Source organism: Trichoderma breve, chromosome 5 (genome assembly GCF_028502605.1).
Source record: "Trichoderma breve strain T069 chromosome 5, whole genome shotgun sequence".
Lineage (NCBI taxonomy): Eukaryota > Fungi > Ascomycota > Sordariomycetes > Hypocreales > Hypocreaceae > Trichoderma > Trichoderma breve.
Genome location: NC_079236.1, coordinates 41143 through 63308, shown reverse-complemented (window position 1 = coordinate 63308; position 22166 = coordinate 41143). Strand labels below are relative to the sequence as shown.

Here is a 22166-nt window from a genome sequence, read left to right as displayed (position 1 = left end):
TTCATTGCAGTTCCTTCATCAGCCAGAGGACATTTGAGGATTAAGCTAGTTGCACCAAACCAGCCATGTTTCTACCAGCAACATTTGCTTTCTTAATCCTCTTCGGCTTGGGAATAGCTGTGCCAGAGCCCAGGCTTCTCGACCCCGTCCGTATGGTTTTTCAATTTCCTCCCAATACTTTTCTTGAAAACCTTGCTGTTCGATCCAATGGTGAAATTCTCACGACCTTACTTAACGATCCACAACTTTTCGTGATCGATCCAGACCTAGAAACTGGAGCGCCTCTGCCGGTTTTGGTACACGAGTTCACCGACTCGCTCGGTCTTGCTGGTATCGCCGAATATGAGCCTGACATCTTTGCAGTCATATCTGGAAGGTTCAACATTCCCACTGGAGACGTCGGTCCTGGATCATGGAATGTTTGGAGTGTTAATATGAATGGTGTTTCAGTTCAGGGCAATGTGCTCTCTGGGTCGCCGAATCTTAGTCTTATTGCTAATGTCGCGTCCGCCAATTTTCTCAACGGTATGACCTTATTGTCTCAGTCCGAGGGCACATTCCTCTTGAGTGATGTCAATGCTGGCGTTGTCTATCGCCTTGATACACAAGGCAACTACGAGGTCGTCATCAATAGTACTCTGACCAGTTCTGTCCCTTTTCCACCTGTCTCTCGGACTGGAGTGGACGGGTTACATGTCCATCATGATAGAGATTTAAAGACACTCTATTTTGCCAATGCTGGTCAACAGGTTTTGGCCAAAGTTGCGATCAATGATGATGGGACACCGGCCGGAGACATCGAAATAGTAGCCCGACCGTTAAACCCAATCGATACGTATGCCTATTTTACTTTGGATTGCGATGGAAACATTTTCCTTGTGACCGGAAGTGGAAACGGCGTGGAGCGCATCTCTATGAATGGTCAGCGGTCCATTATAGCCGGCAATGTCAATTCCACAGCAATTGCAGAGCCCACATCTGCTGCGTTTGGTCGTGGTTCAAATGATAAGAATATTCTTTATGTCTCTACAATAGGGGGCATGGAAGTGCCTGTGGATGGTAATATTACCATTGGAGCCCAGCTTGTAGCTGTTACAACAAGCTCACAAGGATCTGCCGCTTGTGCGTTGTACCTCTAGCAATCATTACCGCCCGATGTTGACAGCAAGCCCATTTTATCGGTCACATACAGTATGAAAGACTTACATTTTACTCTTGTAGGTTCACGATTCATTTTGTGGCCGCCACACTGTATTTTCTAGACCGTTGTATAGCCACTATTCGACAGTCTTCCGAAGAAGCCTGCTAGGGAGAAATTCTGGCTAGGGCCCAATAATATGAGCTTAGGTTTTCTTGGTTTCATAACTCTTATTTAGCTTCTATAGCATGGATCACGGTTCATATTTTTATTTCAACAGTGATATAATTTTGCCATTGATACTCCAACCGCTTCTAATAGTGACCCTCAAGACGTGTCACATCTGAGAAAAAGATGATCGAGAGTGCTCGGCTTACAGATACTTTAGTGAACTAGACCAGTGATCTTTCTTTCAAGGTGGAATCTCTCAGAGAAACTCTTCTTTCCAGCAATGCAAAGTATTTCCGTGTACACCGACGCTAATAATAATACCTTATGGCAGAGCCCTCGACGTTTTCTCCAACGCCCTAGGTATTGGGCAATAAGTGGGTGATAGGCAGGTATTGTTTCTGCAATAAAATTATAATCCATCTACTGTAATAGCTGTATCCTTCGCAATTAGTTGCTTTTGCTTAGGTAGTCTATTAGAACGCATCGGAATAATTGCCCAAACTGTGACTTAGTGGTGTGTTCGATTACTAAATTCATTACAAATACCTACTAATATTAGCTTTTGTCCCTGGTTAGCTATTCAAGAGAGTTCCCCGCAACAAGTGGGGATTCTTTGTTGCAAATGCCGCGGCACATGTCAGGACCAATATGCCAAAGCCCAAACAAGAGCGAAACTGCGCGTAACACCCTGCTTCCTTCTTCCTCATCCGTCCATATCCAAGACGTTTCTAATAAAGCATAACATCTTGACAGTTTCGCGGAACCCTATCGATGAATATTTATGCAGGCTAAGCTGCCAACCGTCTCGCAATTAGGAACCTTTCTCCTTATAAATGCCACTCTCGATATCTCATATTGACGTCTTTCTTTTTTGTCTTTTCCTGACTACTCTGTACTAGGTTTCCGAGCAAGCAGATTCACTGGCAGCCAATAATACAGTGCCCCATGTTTAACACCCGCGTCTAGTTCCAATAAAACCCTCTGGCACTCACTGGCTGTTGGAAGGGATGGATCTTTGGTCTTGCCTACGAACTGGAAAAGCTCAGCCCAACCAGCCAAATATGTCCTGATAGTAAGGGGTATTAAAGTAGAGTGGAAAGCACTGGTTGCACTATCTACAACTGTTAACCCATGGTCCACGACAAGGTTTGGAATGTCTCCAATCCAGCTAAGAAATCCCACGTGTGTAATTAGTACAGTTGCTCCCTAGAGGAAATGTAATTCTGCTGGATATAGCGACTCACTCTAACAAGACATTAAAGGTCCGGAGAACCGACGTGCCAAGCTTATGAAAGGCCTCTGCTTCGTCCCCTCGCATAACCGGTTTCCCTATGTCTGCGTCCTCCCACTGCAAGTAACCCCCAGGCTCTGCAACAGTTAATACTAGAATTGACATAGATGCAGGAGCAAAATGGGTAGAAAACTCACTCAGTAGCCTTACAGCGTGGCGGATAAGAGGACCCGGGTCGTTGCCTCTAATAATGGCGCACCAAAATCGCAGATGGACGACATCATAAGTCTCAACAAGATGTGCAGGAACATCGCCAAATGCATCAAGTGTAGCAAACGTCAGATTTGGCGGGCATAGGGATGCAGGGGGGAATTGATCTGCTGAAACATCGTAGCCATGCAGCTGGACTGTTTCTGGCAGTTGAGATGCTATGTCTTGAAGCCAGATTCTTTAACAGATCTATTTATTAGCCAAAATGTCGTGGAGTTGTGCTTGAATAAAAAGCAAACCACTCACCCTGTGCCTGTACCTATCTCGGCAATTTTCATATCTGAAGAAATAGGTATTTTGGGGTTCAACACATAACCATTGTGCATCTTAAACAGGAGGTGCTGGGCTTCTAATCTAGGGATTGCATTAGTAGCTTCAGCCAGTTTATGCATCCAGTAAAGATATCGCGTACCTGATTGAGCCATGCAGGTCCCGCCCCAACACATAATCATCCGTTGCAGCAGGCATGATGTATATATTCTTTAATTGTAAATCTCTGAGCCAGGGCAAAGAATAGTATGAGATGAAATCCGCGCATCGAAGCAATTGGCAGCATTGTGTCTTTTATAGTAGTATATTGGAAAGCAGGTCAGATGAGTACATATAGTACATCACGACCCACAGTAAGCTGATGGGGATATGTGATGGGCCAATTAGTACGGCTGCGGGCGCCTTCGGTGTTATAGATGGGGGATATATAACGACCTAGCCGATATAATTACGATAACAAAAACAACTCAGTTCAATAGTAGATTCCTATCTATTTACAAAGAAGGCTTATTCAATGCAGCTGCCTCGACTGCGTTCCCTTTAGAACGGGATGAAGCTGCTGGCATAGTGAATGGTCAGTTTCGAGCCAAATAGCCTTTGTAATTCGTTCAATCTAAGAACAAGGGTTCCTTCGTATAATAGGATACCCAGCCTCAGCCTAGCTTGGTTCCCAACCTTGACTACTGATCTATTACAAATCAAGTCAAAAAGCCTCATTGATATCCTTCTATTTAGGCTTGCTTCAAAATCTTGTAAAGTTTCTCATTATGACACCGGTAAAACATATCTACACGACTGTAAATTTTGTAAAATACCAATTCTAGATATATATAGATATACATACATAGGCATTAGCTTCATATTAGTTACAGGGCATCAGTTCTTACCTCTATCTTAGCGTCCAAGCCTTTATTATGCCTGGAAGTCGAGGACCTAAAGCTTTAGCAGTAAGCTCCATAGCAATAGGCCTTCGCTTCCGCACCAACTGTTTTATTCCGGAGAGCTTCTTCACTGAGGATTATATATCATTAGTTGCACTGGCATGTTACTTATGCAACAGAGCCTTGCCCGTGTCAAACAATGATACGAGAAAACGAGGGGCATAAAGGGGTTGAGCAAGATAAGTATATTACTCTTATTGTTTTCACAAGACAAGTAACTCATGAATGTGTCCTCCAGATGGAGGCTTAAGAATAGTCGTCGTTTAGGCCATACAAGGGCAGAGCGTTTTGCCTAAAATATTGAAACTCGCATTCTTTAATGTTTGTTGCCTAACTCACTCGTATCAGAAGGTCCCATCACAATATTAAACCTCGGATCGTAAATGGATTTCGATGCCATCTCCAATAAAAATGTATCAACCTTCCCCCTCTCTGGAAATGCTCTACGAGCTTCAGCCATTTCGGTGAAGGCCAGTCCATGAATTTGGAATGCTTCTGGTTGCCCCTCCCAGTACTATGAGCGAATGTTTATCAACATATTGACCTTTCATGCGCTATTTGAGCGCGAAACGCAGATTAGGCCTGGGTGGGAAATGACAATGAATACGTACTGCTTCAGTAGCCATGCACAGTACCAGGGCCATAGCTGCATCTGTTGGGTAACCCTGCATATTTATGACGAGTTTTATTTTTTGTAGGCATAGCAGAAGGTAATGTATCATCCGCTCGTGATACTTTTCAGCTTCTGCGGTACTGTTCGAAATAAGGCTGTATCTTCGGGCAGACACATACATGACGGCCGTAAAGAGGCTCCTGTCTTCCATGGCAACAGGGAGAAAAACTGACTTCATGCCTCTTTGGAAGGCTTGTTGGGCTTCTGCAGTAATGCATTCGGTCCAACCATTCGGAATTACCCATTCCAAAACTAGGGAGCCAGTTAGGGCGTGGCAAGAGGCTAGGGTTATTAACCTTGCGTACAGAAATTGAACAAGAAGAATTCATCCTTAGAGAGAGGCCAAGGGAAGCAAACACTGCAGGCGTCTTTACTGACATCGCTAACACGAGCCCACAGCTGTTGTTTGAGGCTGGTCCGGTTCGCGTGATACAGCGCCAGCTTCTCAGCAAGAGCTCGGCGGCGGCGAGCGTGAGACTCCTTGGATACATGCGATCTGATCTGGCTTAGTGCCTGTACATTATTCATGTCCTGTGGCAGAGTAGCAGTGATGAAGTGCAGTTCTGGTTGTTGTGCAACAACACTGCGACGGAGCTTGGCATTGTGTCTTCCCTGTTCCGGCAGTTGCTCAGGCCATCTTGCAGTAGGTTCTGTGGTCTTCATTCTTGGTGATGCCTCTGTTTTCGGACCCATTGTCATGCAGGAGGGAATATTTGCGGCAGCAGGTCTCTTGCGATGAATGTGGTCCATGAAGCATGGAGTTTTGTATTAGAGGAACGAAGCAGGGGAAGCTTTTCGGCCTTATGGAGCACGTGAATCGGAACTACCCATGCCATGCCCCATTTTCAGCCCCGGGCATAAGCAGCTCCAAATGCCTAATTTGGCATAGCCGCATCGTCGAAACATGTCCAAGGATCGCAAAACTTGTGGTTAAGATTAGACATGGCGAGTAAGCAGCTCCACCATCCCAACTTGGAAATCAGACAATGCAGTAGTACTGTATTGATCTCGAGAACCTCATCCGTGATATGTATGTATGTGCCTGCTATAAATCTGGCCTACTCCTCCGGATAATTGACAACATTTCTGCACATGGAATCCGTTGCGTATATGTCAACAGACACTTTGCAATTTCGAAGCGATACATTAACACTCCACCATGGCATCAAACAGCCAACGCAAAACAGTGCTCATTACAGGGTATATATGTCAGTGATAAAGAATCTCGTGGCCACATTTTAACACAATTTCTTTTCTAGATGTTCAAGTGGAATCGGTGAAGCGTTAGCGAGAGAGTTCCAAGCCCAAGGTAAATTATCAACCCCAATATGCAAGCCGATTCTCGACCTGAATAAATTGCTGACACACTCTTCTCTATTCCTTCCGGCTTATAGGTTACCATGTTATCGCCACGGCTCGCAAAATAGAAGCTATATCGCATCTTCAGAAGGCAGGGATGACTACATTATCTCTTGATGTCACCAAACCAGAGAGTGTCACGGCAATTAAGACAGAAGTGGAAAAACTCAATGATGGTAAGCTGGACGTTTTGGTCAATAATGCGTAAGTGGAATTAATTTTGTTTCATCTTACAGCCCCTTGGGCTTGGACATCACTAACAATTATATGAAGGGGCATTCTTACCCGTGGCGCGTTAGCCGATGTCTCACGAGAGCATATCTTCTCGATATTTAACACGAATCTCTTCGGTCTTATGGCTGTTGTATCCAGTCTACTGCCGCTTCTCATTGCGGCCAAAGGCACAATTGTCAACATTTCATCGGCGTCGTCTGTAACACCATTTCCATTCAAAGGTCCCTATGCAATGACCAAGGCAGCACTGAACTCATATGGTCGTACTCTCGCAATAGAGCTTTCGCCTTTCGATGTGCGAGTCTTGACATGCCCAACCGGCTATATAGAGAGCAAACTAGAAGCCAACGGGACGGATCAAGTACCTGAAAACAGTTTGTACAAAGCTATGGCTGGGAAGATGGAGCTCGGGGTTCCGCAAAAACAGATGGAAGGTGCGGAATATGCAAAGGTGGTGGTAAACGAAGTGGAAAAAGGTCGGGGCTGGGGTTTGGGCCCTTTGAGATTTGGAGCAATGAGGGAATGGCTTTGGGTGGGAACAGGAGCATCCAAGGGCTATTGGGCAAGTATGATGGGAGAAAGCTTTTTACAACGGGGGTTCAAAGATATAATTGGCTGGAATGAGATTACTAGGGTTGTAAGAAAGGACAACGGCTTGGAGTGAAAGGGCATGGCCCAAAAGCTTATACAAACGTATAATTTTATATAGTTCAGTCTTACATATTTTCTGTATCTTCTCAGCCTTTTGTCTTTCTGGATGTCTTTAGCTTTTTTGTAATTACTGCCAGTTAGAGCACGTTCTGTTCCTCCCACCTATCCGGTATTTCACCCCGATCATCTCCAACATCTCTCACCAAGGTATCAAGAAAGGCCATATCAACACTTTGGTAGACCCAGTCATCAGCCCCATTTGTAAATAGAATATCTTCCTCTTGTTGTAGAAAGCCCTTTGTTATACTGTTTTCTTGTGTAGTGCTACTGTAATCCCCAGCAGAGGGAGCCAATGCTGATAGCTTTCCTGCTCGAACATCTGTATCTGTTTGTCGGCTATTGCCGCTGTTTTTATCGACCGGAGTGCTACTCCAAGTCTTTAGAACTTCGACTGTATTATCGACAAAATCTGTTTCGGAATCTTGTATCCAGCCTTGATCGGATGTATATGCGGTGTGCTTTTGCGCTGTAAGCGATTCCTTACAGATGATCCCTCCATGAGTGATCTTGACGGTACCAAAATATGGTATGTAGACGCTCACAACGCTACTTCTCCCTTCATTCTCTTCATCCGCTGGATCTTCAGCAGTCGCTGGTATCCGCACAGTTACGCTGTCCACACTCCTTCTATGTCCTCTGGCTGCCTCGGCCTCAATAGACAGTAGTCGTCGGAGCAGCTCTGCGCTCCGTGCTCCCAGTGCATCCCCGTTTTGTCGGCTGACTTCTTCCATACTTTCCTGTACCTGTTCTATCATCGCGCGGTCCCCGGGACGTTGGTGCGTCAGCAAATTCTCTGATCTTGCTGCCTGCTGCAGCTGCGCGCGTGATGGAGACATAGAAGCTTGACGGTGCCCGTCAAGATGCGCTATCAAAAGCGTCATGGCCGCCATTAAGGACAGAAAATCCAGTGTCCGGCACCAGAAAGCAATACGGTCGGAGCTTCGGAATGTTATAAAGCGCGATAGAACCTCTCGGGAGGCGTTGACGCAAGTAATCCGTGAGTATTGGTTCTCGCGTCCATTAATCGAGGAGCGGAGCATATAGGGAAGATGAAGCTGGTTGAGAAGAGTGTAGTGAAATAGCTGATGGAATAGCCGCCGCATATCCCAGAAAAGCGTCTCAGGGTTGTCCAAGGTCGTTGCCAGGTTTGAGTGAAGCCACCACTTCTTAGGTAAGTCTTCAGCCGCTTTCTGTAACTCTTTGTCTAATTCTAGCATTAATGCAAAATCGTGGGGGCTTGGGTCGGACTGGTTGCGCTGGAGTATACGAGATGCGATAACGCAGTGCATGCGGTCAAGACGCCCCATGGGGGTATCGTTGTCGAGCATATCCTTGGAAGCCATACTTTGATCGGCCGTACTCTGAGGTAGGCCCAGCATGAGACAAAGGTGTCGTTCCGCAAATACAATACGGAACCATATAAACTTTGAATGAACCTTCTTTTCTGGGTTGAGAAGCTTACACCGCGGTGGGCCGCTGGAGGAGCGATGGAGCCCCATCAATTGCGCAACGGTTATGGCCCTCCGGATTGCAACCAATCCTTTGCGCAGATTCCCGCCATTTGTATACCACAAACTCTCTAACATCACACACTCTAGTCCTTCAATGCTGCTGATAAGACTTTCGTTCATGGTTACGAGGCTGATGGCGGTGCTGAACAGGCGGCTCATCATCTGACGCGGAGGTTCTGATAATCCTTTGATGTTCTTATGAAGATCCGGATGGAGATGTTGCAAGAAAGTAGCAATCCTGAGCATGTATAACCCTATCAGAACAGGGTGGGCATTTGATCTCGGCCGCTCAAGTAGGCTATCTAACGACTGAGGGTCGCTCTGGTCAAGGTCGTTGTACGGGACAGTCAGCATTTGATAAAAACGCGAAGACAAGTCACCCCGCGCTTTGGCGATTATCTCGATGTCCTGTGGCGTAGGTAAGGATTCATATAGAACTCGGGATAATGCAAGGTGTTTTCCTAGTTCAATAGAACGATTTTTATCAGATGTTCGATGATAAGGTCTGCTGCTGCCATCGCCATCCAAGATTTCGTATTGAGGAGTCTCGTCGTGCTAATAAAGTAAGTAAGCAGGCCTTCTGAAACGCCTTCTGAGCGTTGAACACGTACATCCAAATGATCATAAGAACTATGCGATGGCGAAAGCAAAGGGCTGCTAGTAGCGGGGCTCATAATGTCATGACGAGACTTTCCATTGTCTTGTGCCGTCGCGCATGTGCAGCAAGGGTCCGAGCTATTGGAGACTGTGTTGAGTAACTGCTCAACGAGTGCTTCAACTCTCACGACTCGGTCTCCCATCTGAAGGCTACGATCCAAAGGCGTTGATATATGCTCGGGGAACTGCTGGTCAACACATTTGGCACCACGTCGCTTACAGCTGATGCAGGCGGTTTCTGCCGGCGACCCGAAAATGCATTTCATCTTCCGCCGCCGGCACTCCCAGCAGCTCCTCGTCCCTTTTCGTACTTTTCTCCTCTTTGGCTGAGAACCGCCATCGCCTTCGCGCTCCTCGCCGCGTGACGCATGTGGCGACCCAGACGGCTTGATTGACGCTGCGTCCATGCGAGGAAGTTTATCTTGCACTGGCACCTGAAGCGTGGTTCTGATGGCAGGCTAGGATACTGTTCAAAATGGAAATGAGACGCCTCTAAGCAGTGGACTCGAGAGCAGAGACGTTTCGAAGTACGCGTTGCATGAACGATGCGATAGCTGAGGATGCAGCCAGATTACGTACATGAGAAGCCGTCTTGATTCGTTTCGACCGAAGGCTCGGTGGACGGACTGAGACACAGAGCGCTGCCTAATGACGTTAAACCACCCCACTTGTCGCTCTCACTGTACGAACTGGACTGAGCTGCCTTAAGCTTCGTCCAAGGCATCGGAGATTGTTATATTTCAGCATGCAACAGTTCTCAAACCATGCGGCTATAAAAACCAGCCAATTTCTCATCAGATCTTACATACTATTAAATTATTTCAACACAGTTTACATCAATACTCTGGTTCTTAAACTTCAAATAACCTCACACCCAAGGCGCACAGTATGACAGGCCATTTCAATGTTACGCCAACTAATATGCCAGGCAGGCCTGAGCCTTTTACCATGCATGTCTCTGAAGAGAAATTATCCGAATTTCATGAGCTCCTGAAATTGTCAAAGATCGGACCTGCGACATGGTGGAATCAGCACAATGATTGCCGCTTTGGAGTGTCTCGCGAGTGGCTAAGCCAGGCGAAAGAAATATGGCTTGAAGCGTTTGACTGGCGCCAACAAGAGGCGAGGATCCATAAGTTCCCCAACTTCAAGATGACTGTTGATGATCCGGAGTCTGGGGAAATTGAGGTGCATTTCTTGGCTTTGTTCTCCTCGAAGACGGACGCTATACCGTTCATTTTCCTACATGGATTCCCGGGTTCAGTTTTCGAGCTTTTACCCATGATGGAGCTCCTTCTCGATAAGTACACACCCGCAACTCTACCATACCACGTCATCGTACCATCACTGCCAAATTACGGACTATCTGGCAGTCCTAGTAAGAACGTCGAGATGACTTTGGAGCAGGCTGCGCGAATCATGCACCAGTTGATGATGGACCTTGGGTTCAGCGAGGGATACGTTGCTCAGGGCGGCGATCTCGGCAGTATGTTAGCGAGGATTATGTCAACGAACCACAAAGAGTGTAAAGCTTTTCACGGTAAGCTTTTCTTAGGAGGTACAAGACAAGAGAAGAGATATCTAATAGACTATAGTCAATATGCTAACGCTGAATCCCGGAGAAACTGCACCTTCGTCTGATGGTGTGTCTGTTGAGGAGCTGCGGGAAATGGAGCGAACTGAAACCTGGGCTCAGACTGGCTTGGCATTTGCACTTGAGCATGGCACTCGCCCTGCTACTGTTGGGCTGGCTATTGCTTCCAATCCGCTTTCTTTGCTGGCTTGGTGATTAATTCCATCAATCAACTTTTACGTTTTACTAACAGGAGACTAGGATTGGCGAGAAGTTCCTTGAGTGGGTTGACCAACGAGAACCATTGCCCCTCGATACCATCTTGGCTATGGCAAGCTTCTATTGGTTCACGGATACGTTTCCTCGCAGCCTATACCACGCAGAGGTCCTACAAACACTTCTCAAAGGAAATCCCATGCCAATATCGAAAGAAAAACCGCTTGGATATTCCCAATTTTCGCGAGATCTTGCCTTGCTTCCCAAAGCCTGGGCTTATCAGCTTTACCCGAATTTAGTATTCTTTAAGGCACATGAGATGGTAAGATCTACACAATCAGTTTTATTTCACAGCGATCGCTAATAAAGGTACATAGGGAGGGCATTTTGCGAGGCTGGAGCAACCAATGTTATTCCTAGAGGACATCGAGAACTTTTCCAAATGTATTCACGAAATCTTTGCATCTTCATAAATATTACGGATCTCTATAGTGAATTCTGCGTTGCTATAAACCGACTGTTGAGTTGGAATAGTTGGTCCATAAAGTAAACAGTTTTAGCTAAATGCCTCTAAGTTACTATCAAATTAAGAGATAAACCCCTTTGCCATGGCCTCTAGAATACCCTTGTACCAGATTTTGGCCATTTTATAATACCCTTGATCATTTGGATGGGTCCCATCGCTTATGTCGTTTTCTTTTGGTCCCCATTGACTATGCATATCGGCAAAGACGATCCTTCTTCCTTCACTCTGCTTCGAGAGTGCCATGCCCCGGAATTGATCGTTGGCCCATTTTATGCGCGACTCAACCTCAGTGTCCAGGCTGAGTATCAGATTAGATAGAATAATAGTTGAATTTGGAGATGCAGCCCAAATGACATCAAGCATATTGCTCATTCGTTTACCAATACGCTCAATATCGAAATCTTGGATGCAGTCATTGGAGCCTGCATTGATCGTAATAAGATTCGGCATGAGCTGTAGAACAGAGTTCTTGGCTTTACTCTCTATCTGATCAATTCTAAAGCCCCGCCAACCCTCATGATCATTGTTGCTCATGGAACCAGCGCTTCGCGATCCAACCATGGTAACAATATTCCCGTCTGCGATAAGCATATCCCGCAGATATTTTCTGTAGCCATTTTTATCAGAGGACTCAACTCCATATGTAATCGAGCCTCCAAGTGGCATCAGGCGCATTGTGTGAATTGACGCATTGCTGCTAGGTACTATTGGGAGTCAGATCATCGCCCTCTTATGTTTGCTTAGGGAGTGAATGTCAACAAAACATACGTTGATCAGAGCAATAAGCGCGAAATGGATCTCCACGATATGCTGTGGGCGATGGTATTCGACGGTGTGCGATCGATAATCTGACATTGACAGAGGCTTGAATGCAATGCCTATAGGGTCTCATGTTGGAGTTGTTAGGGAGAAAACAGCGGCGAAGTCAGCACTTTTAAAGCTCACTATGCGAGAACAAAAGATATGAGAACAATAAGATTCTCTTGGATAACTGCCTCAAATGTAATAGACGTGATTTTTCCTCTCCCAGCGTGAAAAACGGCTACCACAATGGTATTGCTAGAAACGATGTTGCTCCGACACCCACTGGATTCAGAGGCAAATGCAACCCCGCCGCGCCCTATTTATAACAACACTAATCGGCAAATACCATGGAGCACTACTCGGCAATTCACCCTATATTGTACTAAATACATTCCGTTCTAGATTATCAAGCCTACTTTAACACTGAGGCTGACAAAATGAGGCTCTGATACGATTTCATGCTTTTCACATGGATCACTATCTAGCCGATTAATACATATCTTTGTCCGTCTTTCAGTGCTCAAGGGCGTTGGATGTCCACTCACTAAAATAATACTCAGGATACCATTGATGGGATGCACAGTATTGAAGCTTTCTCAATCGCAAAGGTTTAGTTCAATGCTTCTCCTGAGACAAAACAACATGTCCGCATTAGATATATAAGCGCCCAATACTAGTAATAGCTGGTGATCTGCTTATTTGGAGTCCCCCGACTCGGCTCAATGGTGTAGCTTGCTGCGGAAAGGACGGGAATAGCGCCATTACAGGTACAAGATTCAGACTCAGCTCATGCCTTGAGTCGTCAATCTTATTGAAAGCTCAGAGCTGAACGAGCTGTCACCAGACCATTGGAATGACTTCAATAGTTCAGCAATATAAATATACAATAATATTGGGTTAGTTATTTCCATGGCTTGAAACGAACTGAGTGTAACTGACATATGTCGGGACAGTCTGCTAGCCTCGCTAATTGCTTCCATAAATGTTCATCGAAAAGAAGAATCGCTTGAATGCTTCCGCGCTAGGCGTCAGAAGCTTTGTTAGAGGCATCGTGCATAAACTGCTTAACGAAATTACCGTTGGAGTCGTGTATCTCAAATCCGTTAGTTCACGCTGTGCTAGCATTCCTTGCCGCTAAGTAGAGCCATCTACTAATTTTTTTTTCCGAGTTAAATTCTCAGTGGAAAAACGAGGCATAGGCTGTTTAACGGCCATTGGAATGTTGATAGCTGAGATAGATGTCGCAGCTTTTTTTTCTATGTGAAAGAAAAGACCGGCATGGCGACCCAACGTCCGCAATTGCGGCCGTAATTCTGAGTCTTGCTGGGGAGTATTGTGGAAAATATAGCATTTCGCGCGCAATTTGTATTTTATAAATAGATCTCGGGTGTGGTGAAGTAGCCCGAACAAAAATAGCTTCAGTAATGGTCAATGAGCCACGGCCCGTATCGCAAGATTTCAGACTCAAATCCTACTGTATAACCCATGTATGCCCTATGAATCTACTTCTGGTCCTCTTTTATTAGATCTGCCGCTTTTTCTGCAACAGCGTACACGGTCGTCATGATATTACCTACTGGTATGAGCGGAAATACGCTTGCGTCAACAATTCTTAAGTTCCTCGTGCCATAAACCAGGAGGCGATTGTTAACCACACCACCGTCTTCGCGTGGCATCATGGGGCATGTTCCACATAGATGCATGTTAGAAATAACACGCTCCTCAACGATATGCTTAGCTTTCTCAAGTGTACTTGGTATCGTTTCTGGAAGTCGCTTTCCGTTTGGCTGAGCAAGAATAGCCGAACTTAAAGGCTCAGTGGCCATAAGTTTCTCTGCAAACATTACACTTCGGCTCAAGATTTCCAAATCTACCGGGTGCTTAAAATATCCCGGGTCAATCGTAGGAGGAATATCAATGTTTTGCGAAGTAATATGGCAAGTGCCGCGTGAGAACGGGTGTCCGAGTGCGTTAAGTATCGTGAAATAGTTTTCTGGCTTGGCTGGTGCAGTATAGTTCGAAAAGTTGGTAAGATCTTTAATGTCTGTGTTAATTTGGCCTGGGAAAGTAACATATGATAAAGCGGGAGCGCCAGCTTCCACCAGTAACTCTTTCAGTATCACGTTCCGCTCTGATGAATCTGCCACGAATTCATCGAGCAAGATCTTCTTTGATTCTGTGGATAAAGGACCATTCTTATCGACGATTGGCAGATAGGAAGTACTAGAAGCATTGGTGCCCAGTGGACCATCTCCGTTGATCCGGTACTGCGCGATAGCAGCACCGACAAGCTCCTGATCCCGGAACATATCGATCGATGGAATACCATCCTTCACTTCGTAGCTTTGACACACTTGAGCATGGTCTTGTGAATTCTCTCCAACTCCGGGAATATCGAGAATAACATCAATTCCCAAAGCATCGAGCAACTTGCTTCCACCAACACCTGAAACTTCTAGAATTTGAGGTGATTGAATTGTGCCGGCAGCAAGAATAACCTCTCGCTGAGCTTTCACAGTTCTGATAGATCCGTTCATTTCGCGTACTTGAATTCCCGTCGCAACAACGTCTGACTCTTGGCCTTGAAGAATAATTTTTTACACAATGGCCTCCGTTAGAACCGTCAAGTTTGATCTTTGTCTGATCTGGGAATCATAATATGCTGAAGCTGCGTAACTGCGTGTTTTAGTGGTTGGATGGATGCTTGCGGCATTCTGGAATGCGCCGGTTATGCTCCCTGATATCGGATCATTTGTCTCTTTTAAGCCCAGAGAGGTGTGTGCATCCATCCACGCAGAGTTGGTAACACCAAATCCTTGACCATAAGACATTTGGATAGGTCCATAGCCGGAAAGACTGTCGTCTACTCGCTTTATACGAGTGATTGTACGTATCTCGTCGGTTGGGGCATGTCTTGTACCAAACTTCTGGTAGTAGGGTGCGAGATCTTGGTATGACCACCCTGGATTACCCAGTTTAAGCCATGCGTCGATTGATGCCGCTGTAGGATAGACAGTGTGCATGAAGTTAATGGCTGAGCTGCCACCAAGGCCCTTGCCTCGAGCTAAGCTGAGAGCTCTATTGTTTAGGCCAGACTGTAAATATTGGGAAAATGGTTAGCACGCGGTTTTCTCAAAGCAGCGACTTGCTCGAGCAAAAGTCATAACGTTGTTTGATCAATCAGCTGGGGCAAGCTTGAATCAGAAGGACAATAATTACCTGGGGTGTCGAGATGAATTTCCAATCGTAGCTGTCGTTACCACATAGCAAAGCGAGGAGCCCTGGAGTTGACACCAGTGGATCATCTCGATGATCTTTTCCGGCTTCAATAACCAAGACAGTAGCATGAAGGTCTTTGCTCAGACGAGATGCTACAACTAAACCAGCTGTGCCACCTCCAACAATAATGTAGTCGTATGCGTCAAGTAAGTTTGCAGATGACATCTTGTCTTAATTTGATGCCGCTGTCCCTCACAAGAAATGTCAAGTATTTAGCTCGGATGGGCTAAATGTGTTGCCCTTATCGTTGAATAAAGTGGTCGGTTTGCTCTTATATAGAGTAGCGTATTGCCTTGGTCTCTTTCAATGCCGCAACTAACACAAGAAAACTTAACCAAAGCCCAATATTGGGCGTATTTTGTGGATATGGGTCAGCAGTAGCAATAGAATCAGACATATTAACTCAGTATCAACACTATATCGCACCAGTGGCGTTATTACGCACGACGCTCAGCCCAATGGAAGCCACTAACATCATTTATTAGAGTGGCTTCCCTTACGCTTTTATGTACCACGAATAAAGCTAGTGGAGATTCTTTGTTGCGTGACTGTCGTTAGCCAGTTGCCTAAGTTCTCGATGATGCTGCAGTAGCGGCACTCCAGGCTTTCGGTTTCAGTTATCACTAATTGCATCAACTGACATTTCACTAGAGCAGCAGCACATCTGCTGATTATAATAAATAAAGGTCCATTTTCTTAGTGCCTGATATATCATGTTTATTCATAGTGGCTAGCTATGTTCATCAAGGCTGGATCTAATATAGATTCAAGCTACGAAACCTGAGCGAGATCCGAGCGCTGCTGATGTCAGCTGTGGTGAACGACTGACTTGCTAGACCTGTAGGTAGCTTAGCGGATTGGACCACAGCTTCTGGAATAAGACAAATTAAAAGGAAGCATGTTAGTAGAGTTAAACGATAACGACGCTATAAATAGCTGCGCCCAAATCACACGGCGATTCCACTTTACCATTACGTATTTATATGCACGTAAGCTGCGATTAGTCTGCCCATGGCGATGTATACCCAACTGCTAAATCTGCTCTCTCAAGCCCAAACGTTTTGTGAACTCCATGCTCTGCTTGCTTAGGAAAATGTAGGTGAATAACAGACAGACTTAAATTAGCCCTAGGTGTTGCGTCTGCATAAAGAGCCGATATCACGGTGATGATGGGTAAGGGTAAATCCTACCACATAAATTTACGGAGTTCATACCGAGTCCTATCACAGCTCTGGCGGGACACATGAAACAAATGGAATAGGATATGGCGCCAATTCCTGGATATTCGATACCATGTAAAGAAAGAGCGTACATTGAGACGCAGTTTAGGATCCTTGATAACGTATGCGCAACATTCGTGTTCATGGGGTGATGGGATCTCACGTTGTGTCAACTAGCGATTACTGAGACTTCAACGCATGGTATCGTAAATTAAATGCCACCGTTAGAAAAAGCAGGTATTCCAGTGACTCTTCTTGATATCAAGTGTAGGCAAGGTAACTCTTAGATATAGCTCACTGGTGGTTACACTTTCACTCAACTATCGCAAACCTGATTGCTTTCCTTCCACCTTGCACAATTAGTGTTATAGTTACTGGAAGCATGCACCCTGGGTAACAGTTTTATAAAGAGACCTGCTACGATATTCACATATGCAATTGATACCAAATTTCATGGGATTACAGTTTCAACATGCAAAGGTTCAAGCACAAAATAGGGAAACTAAGAGGGTAGCTCAGGATGAAGGGGTCATATAGATAAGTCTGAGTCTTCAGGGGAGTTGATATGATGTCTTGGACAGGATGAAAGCTTGATGAAAACTTGATTCGTATTCAGGGACCCGCTGCCACAGTTCGGTTAATGGGTTTATACTGGTCTAAATATACACTTTAAGACCACCCTCATCTAAAACATGTCCAGTAGCGCCGTAGGTAAAGTTCACTGTTTGCATTATTTGTATTCATTACGTTTTCGAGGACATACAACTGATAAATGCTACCACGAAAATGATTAACCACCTGCCTAACTGTTGAGTAAGCTTACACTCTTAACTACCCTTCTAATCGAGTATATGCAAACTTGCATCTCAAAAGTTCGACATGTCATAGATCAAGGTTATAATCTATACCCGGATTTACGAAAGGCGATTCCTGATAGGCTATCGGTCGCTTCGTATTTTGCTAGCCCCTGCCAAATGTAAAGTTACTTGGATGACAACTGTCTGTAGTCGTATGTAGAAGCGGATCCTTTAGCCAGAATCAGCAGGTGTATTGTAAAAGTGAAAGTGTTCGTGGATCTGCTCGTATCATAGCTAACGTAAGATTGGATAATCCCTCCACCGCCAGTTGAAGCAGTTGACAAGGCAAAGAGCACCAATAAACTAGCATATAAATAAGGTTGTCAAGACTGACGACGAAGCTCACGACTTAGCAAGCAAAATCGCTACTGGTTTATCGACCCTTCAATTTTTCAAGAGACCTTTGACTGTATAATTTATATATCATAATGCGTCCTTCTGTTGTACTCGGAATTGCCATCCTTCAGGCTGCAAGCGTCTTCGCGGAGACAGTCCCACTTGGCTGTTTCGGGAATTGCAACAATCACATTATCGGCTGTTGTATTGGTGATGCATTTAACTGCCAAATTCTCGCCAATTGCTTTGCAAATTCCATTGCAAATCAGTGTGATAACCCCTCGGATGCTTGTTCACACGTAAGTGCTGCTGAATACATAGCGTTACAATATAACTAACGGTCTGAAGTACTGCAATTCTGGTGCTGCTGCATGCCTTGCTGCCAACTAAAAAGGCAAGACAGGGGCAAGATTGAGTATAAAACTGGTTATTTTACAGGTGTTACTAGTCTTATAAGCTCTTGTATTAGCCTCTAATTTACCTTTGAAAACTTTGTTGGAGGAGATTTGACTTATAGGATGTCTTATACACTCCCGCATTCTCGACCACAATAGACTTATATGAACTTTATGGAACCATCGAACTGCTTTGAAACTGTTTACCAATGATTAATGATTCTACAAACTTCTAAGACTGCCGGGTATAAGATTTAGAGCTATAATGAGAGCATTTGTGATACACACGAGTGTGGGAAGTGAGTAAGATGTGATATCGGAAACACCCAATAGCGCAATTCATCTTATAGTAGCTACGCTATTAGTAAGGCCCTCCTAGTTCAAGGATTTCCAGACACTGGGGCAAAATACGAGACCTATGCCCCTCCGTTTCCCCCATCTCAAACATACACTCTCCACAGCCTGATACAGGTCTTCATGTTGACACAATCGCATCATCTTTGCAAATATTACATGTAGCAAATGCTAGAGCTGGACATAGCAGATCGTACTTCAAATTGTTTGGTGATAATTTATGTTATTAGTTTACCTAGTAAGCATTAAGAATGAACCAACCAACCAATCGAACTATACAATCTTTGCCGTTTATTTCTTTCACTAGATTTCATTTTTTCTCTCTTTCTCTTAGCGAGTTGCTGTTATTAGGTTGTCTTATATGATGCATTTTAGAAATACCTTGTAACATAAATCACTTACTTACCTTTTCGATTAAAAACAGTATATTTCTGTCTTCAAGAATACGTTTCATTTAAACAAACACTTTCCAAACAAGGATCGTGTTATTCATTTCACGCAACTTTGGACATTTGAACTTTTGCACCTCGATTGTAATCGAGACAGGTAGATAGCGTGTGAAATATAGACTGGGTGACATCATTAAACACTTGCTTACTTCACACATTATCGATGTCAAATCGTTCAACATAAGTAAAAGCTATATTCGTAATATCATCCTAATAATAACGATATAAAGAACTTTTTTTTTAATAATTACAGAGATTGGTCAGTAACAGCCGCATCACATACCACCCGCAAGCATCAGCCAATACTAGCTAGAAAATAGGCCAAGTGAGACTCGAACATAGAGGCATAAGAGCACAATAAAGCTAGAAAGGATAGTGAAGACGATTGTTACAATAATTAAGGTGGGCGCCTGGCCCTCGGTTTGGAAAGACTCATACACACTCGTTGTCAAATCTTTAGCCATGGTTGTATTACCGCCAGTGACTTGCAGTTTCTGTTTCTCTCTTTTGCGTCTTTGAGACGCAAAATAAATCGCCAAGACTGATGAGAGAAGGGTTTATGAATGTGACAGGTGAGTACAAGTATATCTACATCAAGTTTTGTGAATGAGTTTGCTTCCTAGGGTAACTGGGGTCATTTGACATTTGTTTCGAAGTTCAGCGTCTGGGCCAGGAAGACAATTTGAAGGCGCGGGCCGTGATTATTTACTCTGCAAGACGTAACAGTTGACAAATAATGTGAAGCTTGGTCATAGTAGTACTACATCCTAGATAGATAACGGAACGCTTCTTCCCCTTCTCTCTCTTCCTTTTTTCTTTACAAATCCCGGTTGTATAGCTCCAGTAGTTACTCAACATCAAATCGTTTTTGGTATAGCCGAGTACGCAAGTGCGTAAATTGGTCACACTAGTTCTTGGCTAGTAACCGCAGCACTTGAGTACCGGATATCTCTGCTACCGAGCGGGTTGAAAATCAGGCGATTTAGATCCACTCCACTCCGCAGTTCGCCTTTGGCTTCCGGCAGCAAAGCAACAAGGCTCGAAGGTTAGACGCTGCATTGACTGGGAGTGCGGCAAACTACACGGACATTCTAATAAACGATAAGTTTACTCAAGTGGTCCCTCGTCTCCGCGAGTATCACTAAAAAGATTATCCAAGGAGATAAAGAATGAATGAGGCTTAGTCCCCACGCTCGGTACTAAAGGCCCTGAAATTGGCGCCGCTTGGCAAGCGAGAGGAAACTGAATGAAATGATCTGCATCAATGCTGATGCAAACTGTTTTGAACGCGTGGAATGCGACTTCCGCTAGTACATACTGCGCATCATTACCGCCAAGCGCATACCATCATTTATTTGCTTTGCTTGTCTAGAATTTTTTCGTACACCGCTTTTTAACCACCGGCTAGTCTTTGTGGAGTTCGATTATGTTGTTGGACGTGATACAGAGCAGTAGAATCCGCATCTGCAAGCGAGACGCTGGTTGCATTGATACCTATAGCTACACTGCCTACAAGGGCTAACAACCCTGCCAGAAGCGATTTTGATAATAAATACTACTACTTGTTTGAGAATAATGGAAATATGGAGTACATTGCAGATATCGATGGATTCTTAAGGACAATCAATAGAGGCGTTGGTTATATAAGACACAGGAGCTCCAGCTGCTTTCCAACATCAGAGCACTTCGCATTTTCTGTGTCTATGTTCCTTCTATGCCCATTCTATACTTTATCTACTAACCTTATCCTTGCTTGAAAATTGTTGATAGCAAAGAAAAAAAAAACGAAAAGATGTCTGATACAGCAAGCGAACAACTACCGGCTCTCCCCTCAGACATTACTCCCCAGTGGTTAGGAGAGAAGCTAGGGTACAGGGTCAAGTCAATCGAGAATACCTCTAACATTTGGGGTACGGCCAGCAAACTATTCTATGCCATTACATATGAAGATGAGAGCAGCGATGCGCAGCCAAACCACATCTGCATCAAAGGCGTCTTCGACCCTAAGATGATTGAAGCGCAGCCATGGACAGTTAGCCTCGCGCAACGAGAGGCCGAGTTCTTTGCTAAAGTTGCGCCAAACGTCAAAAACATGATTTTCCCGAAGAGCTGGTGGAGTGGTTTGAGTGACAAGCAGGGTATCGCCATCATGAACGATTTGACTACCGAGGGCTGCACTTTCCCCACCGAGACCGCCTCGTATCCAGTTGAGAAAGTCTTGAACGGTGTTGAGCAGTTGGCTGGTCTGCATGCGCAGTACTGGGGCCAGAGCCAGGATGACCATCCATGTAATGAATCCCCTGTTGATTGTTTTTTCCCTCAATTGGATCCACCACGGTATCTAACTGCTAGCTAGGGATTTGGAATAACTACGACCCGGCCATGAAATTCATGTGCATGCCATGGGATGAAGTCGTACGAGCTCCTGGCCGTCCCCAGCTACCTGAGTACCTGATGGATGGTAAGCGATGTAATGAGGCACTAGACCGCTATTATGCGGAACGTAATCCGAGATTCCGTACACTCCTTCACGGCGATACCCACATCGGCAACGTCTACTTTACGTCTAGCGGACGCATCGGCTTCCTTGACTGGTCAGCCTTCCATTTTGGATCCTGCTTCCACGATGTTGTCTATCACATGACAGCCATGCTAAGTGTTGAAGACCGTCGCTCACATGAAATGGAGATCCTGGATCACTACCTCGATACGTTGCATCGCCTTGGCGGGCCCAGGTTTGACCGTCACAATGACCCTGAAGTCATGATCGAGTTTCGACGCTCCTTCATGACCAACGTCATCTGGCTCATCTGTCCTGATGGTTTGCAGAGCAAAGAGCGAGTGGCGGCCTTGTGTGAGCGCACCGTTGCCGCTTATGACGACCATAAGGTCATCGATGTCATTCTTGGCCAGCCCAAACCGGCAACTTCAGAATGATATTTAATAAATCGATTTCCTGTCAATACTGTATTTTCGAAGTACTGATGATGA

The 22166-nt window shown here is 45.0% G+C and overlaps 9 protein-coding genes across 9 annotated transcripts; 4 read left to right on the top strand and 5 right to left on the bottom strand.

Annotated features, from left to right (window-relative positions):
- Positions 1-65: 65 nt before the first annotated feature.
- On the top strand, positions 66-1139 carry T069G_07725 (uncharacterized protein; the record flags this gene model as incomplete). Its single annotated transcript, XM_056174935.1, has 1 exon — positions 66-1139. One exon carries the CDS (start codon positions 66-68, stop codon positions 1137-1139), a length of 1074 nt encoding a protein of 357 aa, XP_056025884.1.
- A 1055-nt stretch (positions 1140-2194) lies between these two features.
- T069G_07724 (methyltransferase domain-containing protein) lies at positions 2195-3278 on the bottom strand (the record flags this gene model as incomplete). The annotated part of the gene is made up of 5 exons (XM_056174934.1): positions 2195-2477; positions 2554-2677; positions 2738-2988; positions 3057-3164; positions 3223-3278. The coding sequence occupies 5 exons, from the start codon at positions 3276-3278 to the stop codon at positions 2195-2197; spliced, it is 822 nt and encodes a 273-aa protein (XP_056025883.1).
- Positions 3279-4868: 1590 nt separating this feature from the next.
- On the bottom strand, positions 4869-5387 carry T069G_07723 (uncharacterized protein; the record flags this gene model as incomplete). Its single annotated transcript, XM_056174933.1, has 2 exons — positions 4869-4898; positions 5073-5387. 2 exons carry the CDS (start codon positions 5385-5387, stop codon positions 4869-4871), a joined length of 345 nt encoding a protein of 114 aa, XP_056025882.1.
- Positions 5388-5853: 466 nt separating this feature from the next.
- On the top strand, positions 5854-6951 carry T069G_07722 (short chain dehydrogenase domain-containing protein; the record flags this gene model as incomplete). Its single annotated transcript, XM_056174932.1, has 4 exons — positions 5854-5894; positions 5954-6003; positions 6089-6257; positions 6327-6951. 4 exons carry the CDS (start codon positions 5854-5856, stop codon positions 6949-6951), a joined length of 885 nt encoding a protein of 294 aa, XP_056025881.1.
- Positions 6952-7075: 124 nt separating this feature from the next.
- T069G_07721 (uncharacterized protein) lies at positions 7076-8863 on the bottom strand (the record flags this gene model as incomplete). Its single annotated transcript, XM_056174931.1, has 3 exons — positions 7076-7431; positions 7516-7746; positions 7846-8863. The coding sequence occupies 3 exons, from the start codon at positions 8861-8863 to the stop codon at positions 7076-7078; spliced, it is 1605 nt and encodes a 534-aa protein (XP_056025880.1).
- Positions 8864-10114: 1251 nt separating this feature from the next.
- On the top strand, positions 10115-11428 carry T069G_07720 (alpha/beta hydrolase fold domain-containing protein; the record flags this gene model as incomplete). Its single annotated transcript, XM_056174930.1, has 4 exons — positions 10115-10706; positions 10762-10951; positions 11001-11277; positions 11333-11428. 4 exons carry the CDS (start codon positions 10115-10117, stop codon positions 11426-11428), a joined length of 1155 nt encoding a protein of 384 aa, XP_056025879.1.
- Positions 11429-11541: 113 nt separating this feature from the next.
- Positions 11542-12156, bottom strand: T069G_07719 (GDSL-like lipase/Acylhydrolase family domain-containing protein; the record flags this gene model as incomplete). The annotated part of the gene is made up of 1 exon (XM_056174929.1): positions 11542-12156. One exon carries the CDS (start codon positions 12154-12156, stop codon positions 11542-11544), a length of 615 nt encoding a protein of 204 aa, XP_056025878.1.
- Positions 12157-13787: 1631 nt separating this feature from the next.
- Positions 13788-15729, bottom strand: T069G_07718 (GMC oxidoreductase domain-containing protein; the record flags this gene model as incomplete). Its single annotated transcript, XM_056174928.1, has 4 exons — positions 13788-14461; positions 14510-14805; positions 14887-15380; positions 15505-15729. 4 exons carry the CDS (start codon positions 15727-15729, stop codon positions 13788-13790), a joined length of 1689 nt encoding a protein of 562 aa, XP_056025877.1.
- A 5238-nt stretch (positions 15730-20967) lies between these two features.
- Positions 20968-22112, top strand: T069G_07717 (ecdysteroid kinase domain-containing protein; the record flags this gene model as incomplete). Its single annotated transcript, XM_056174927.1, has 2 exons — positions 20968-21463; positions 21532-22112. The coding sequence occupies 2 exons, from the start codon at positions 20968-20970 to the stop codon at positions 22110-22112; spliced, it is 1077 nt and encodes a 358-aa protein (XP_056025876.1).
- Positions 22113-22166: the final 54 nt, after the last annotated feature.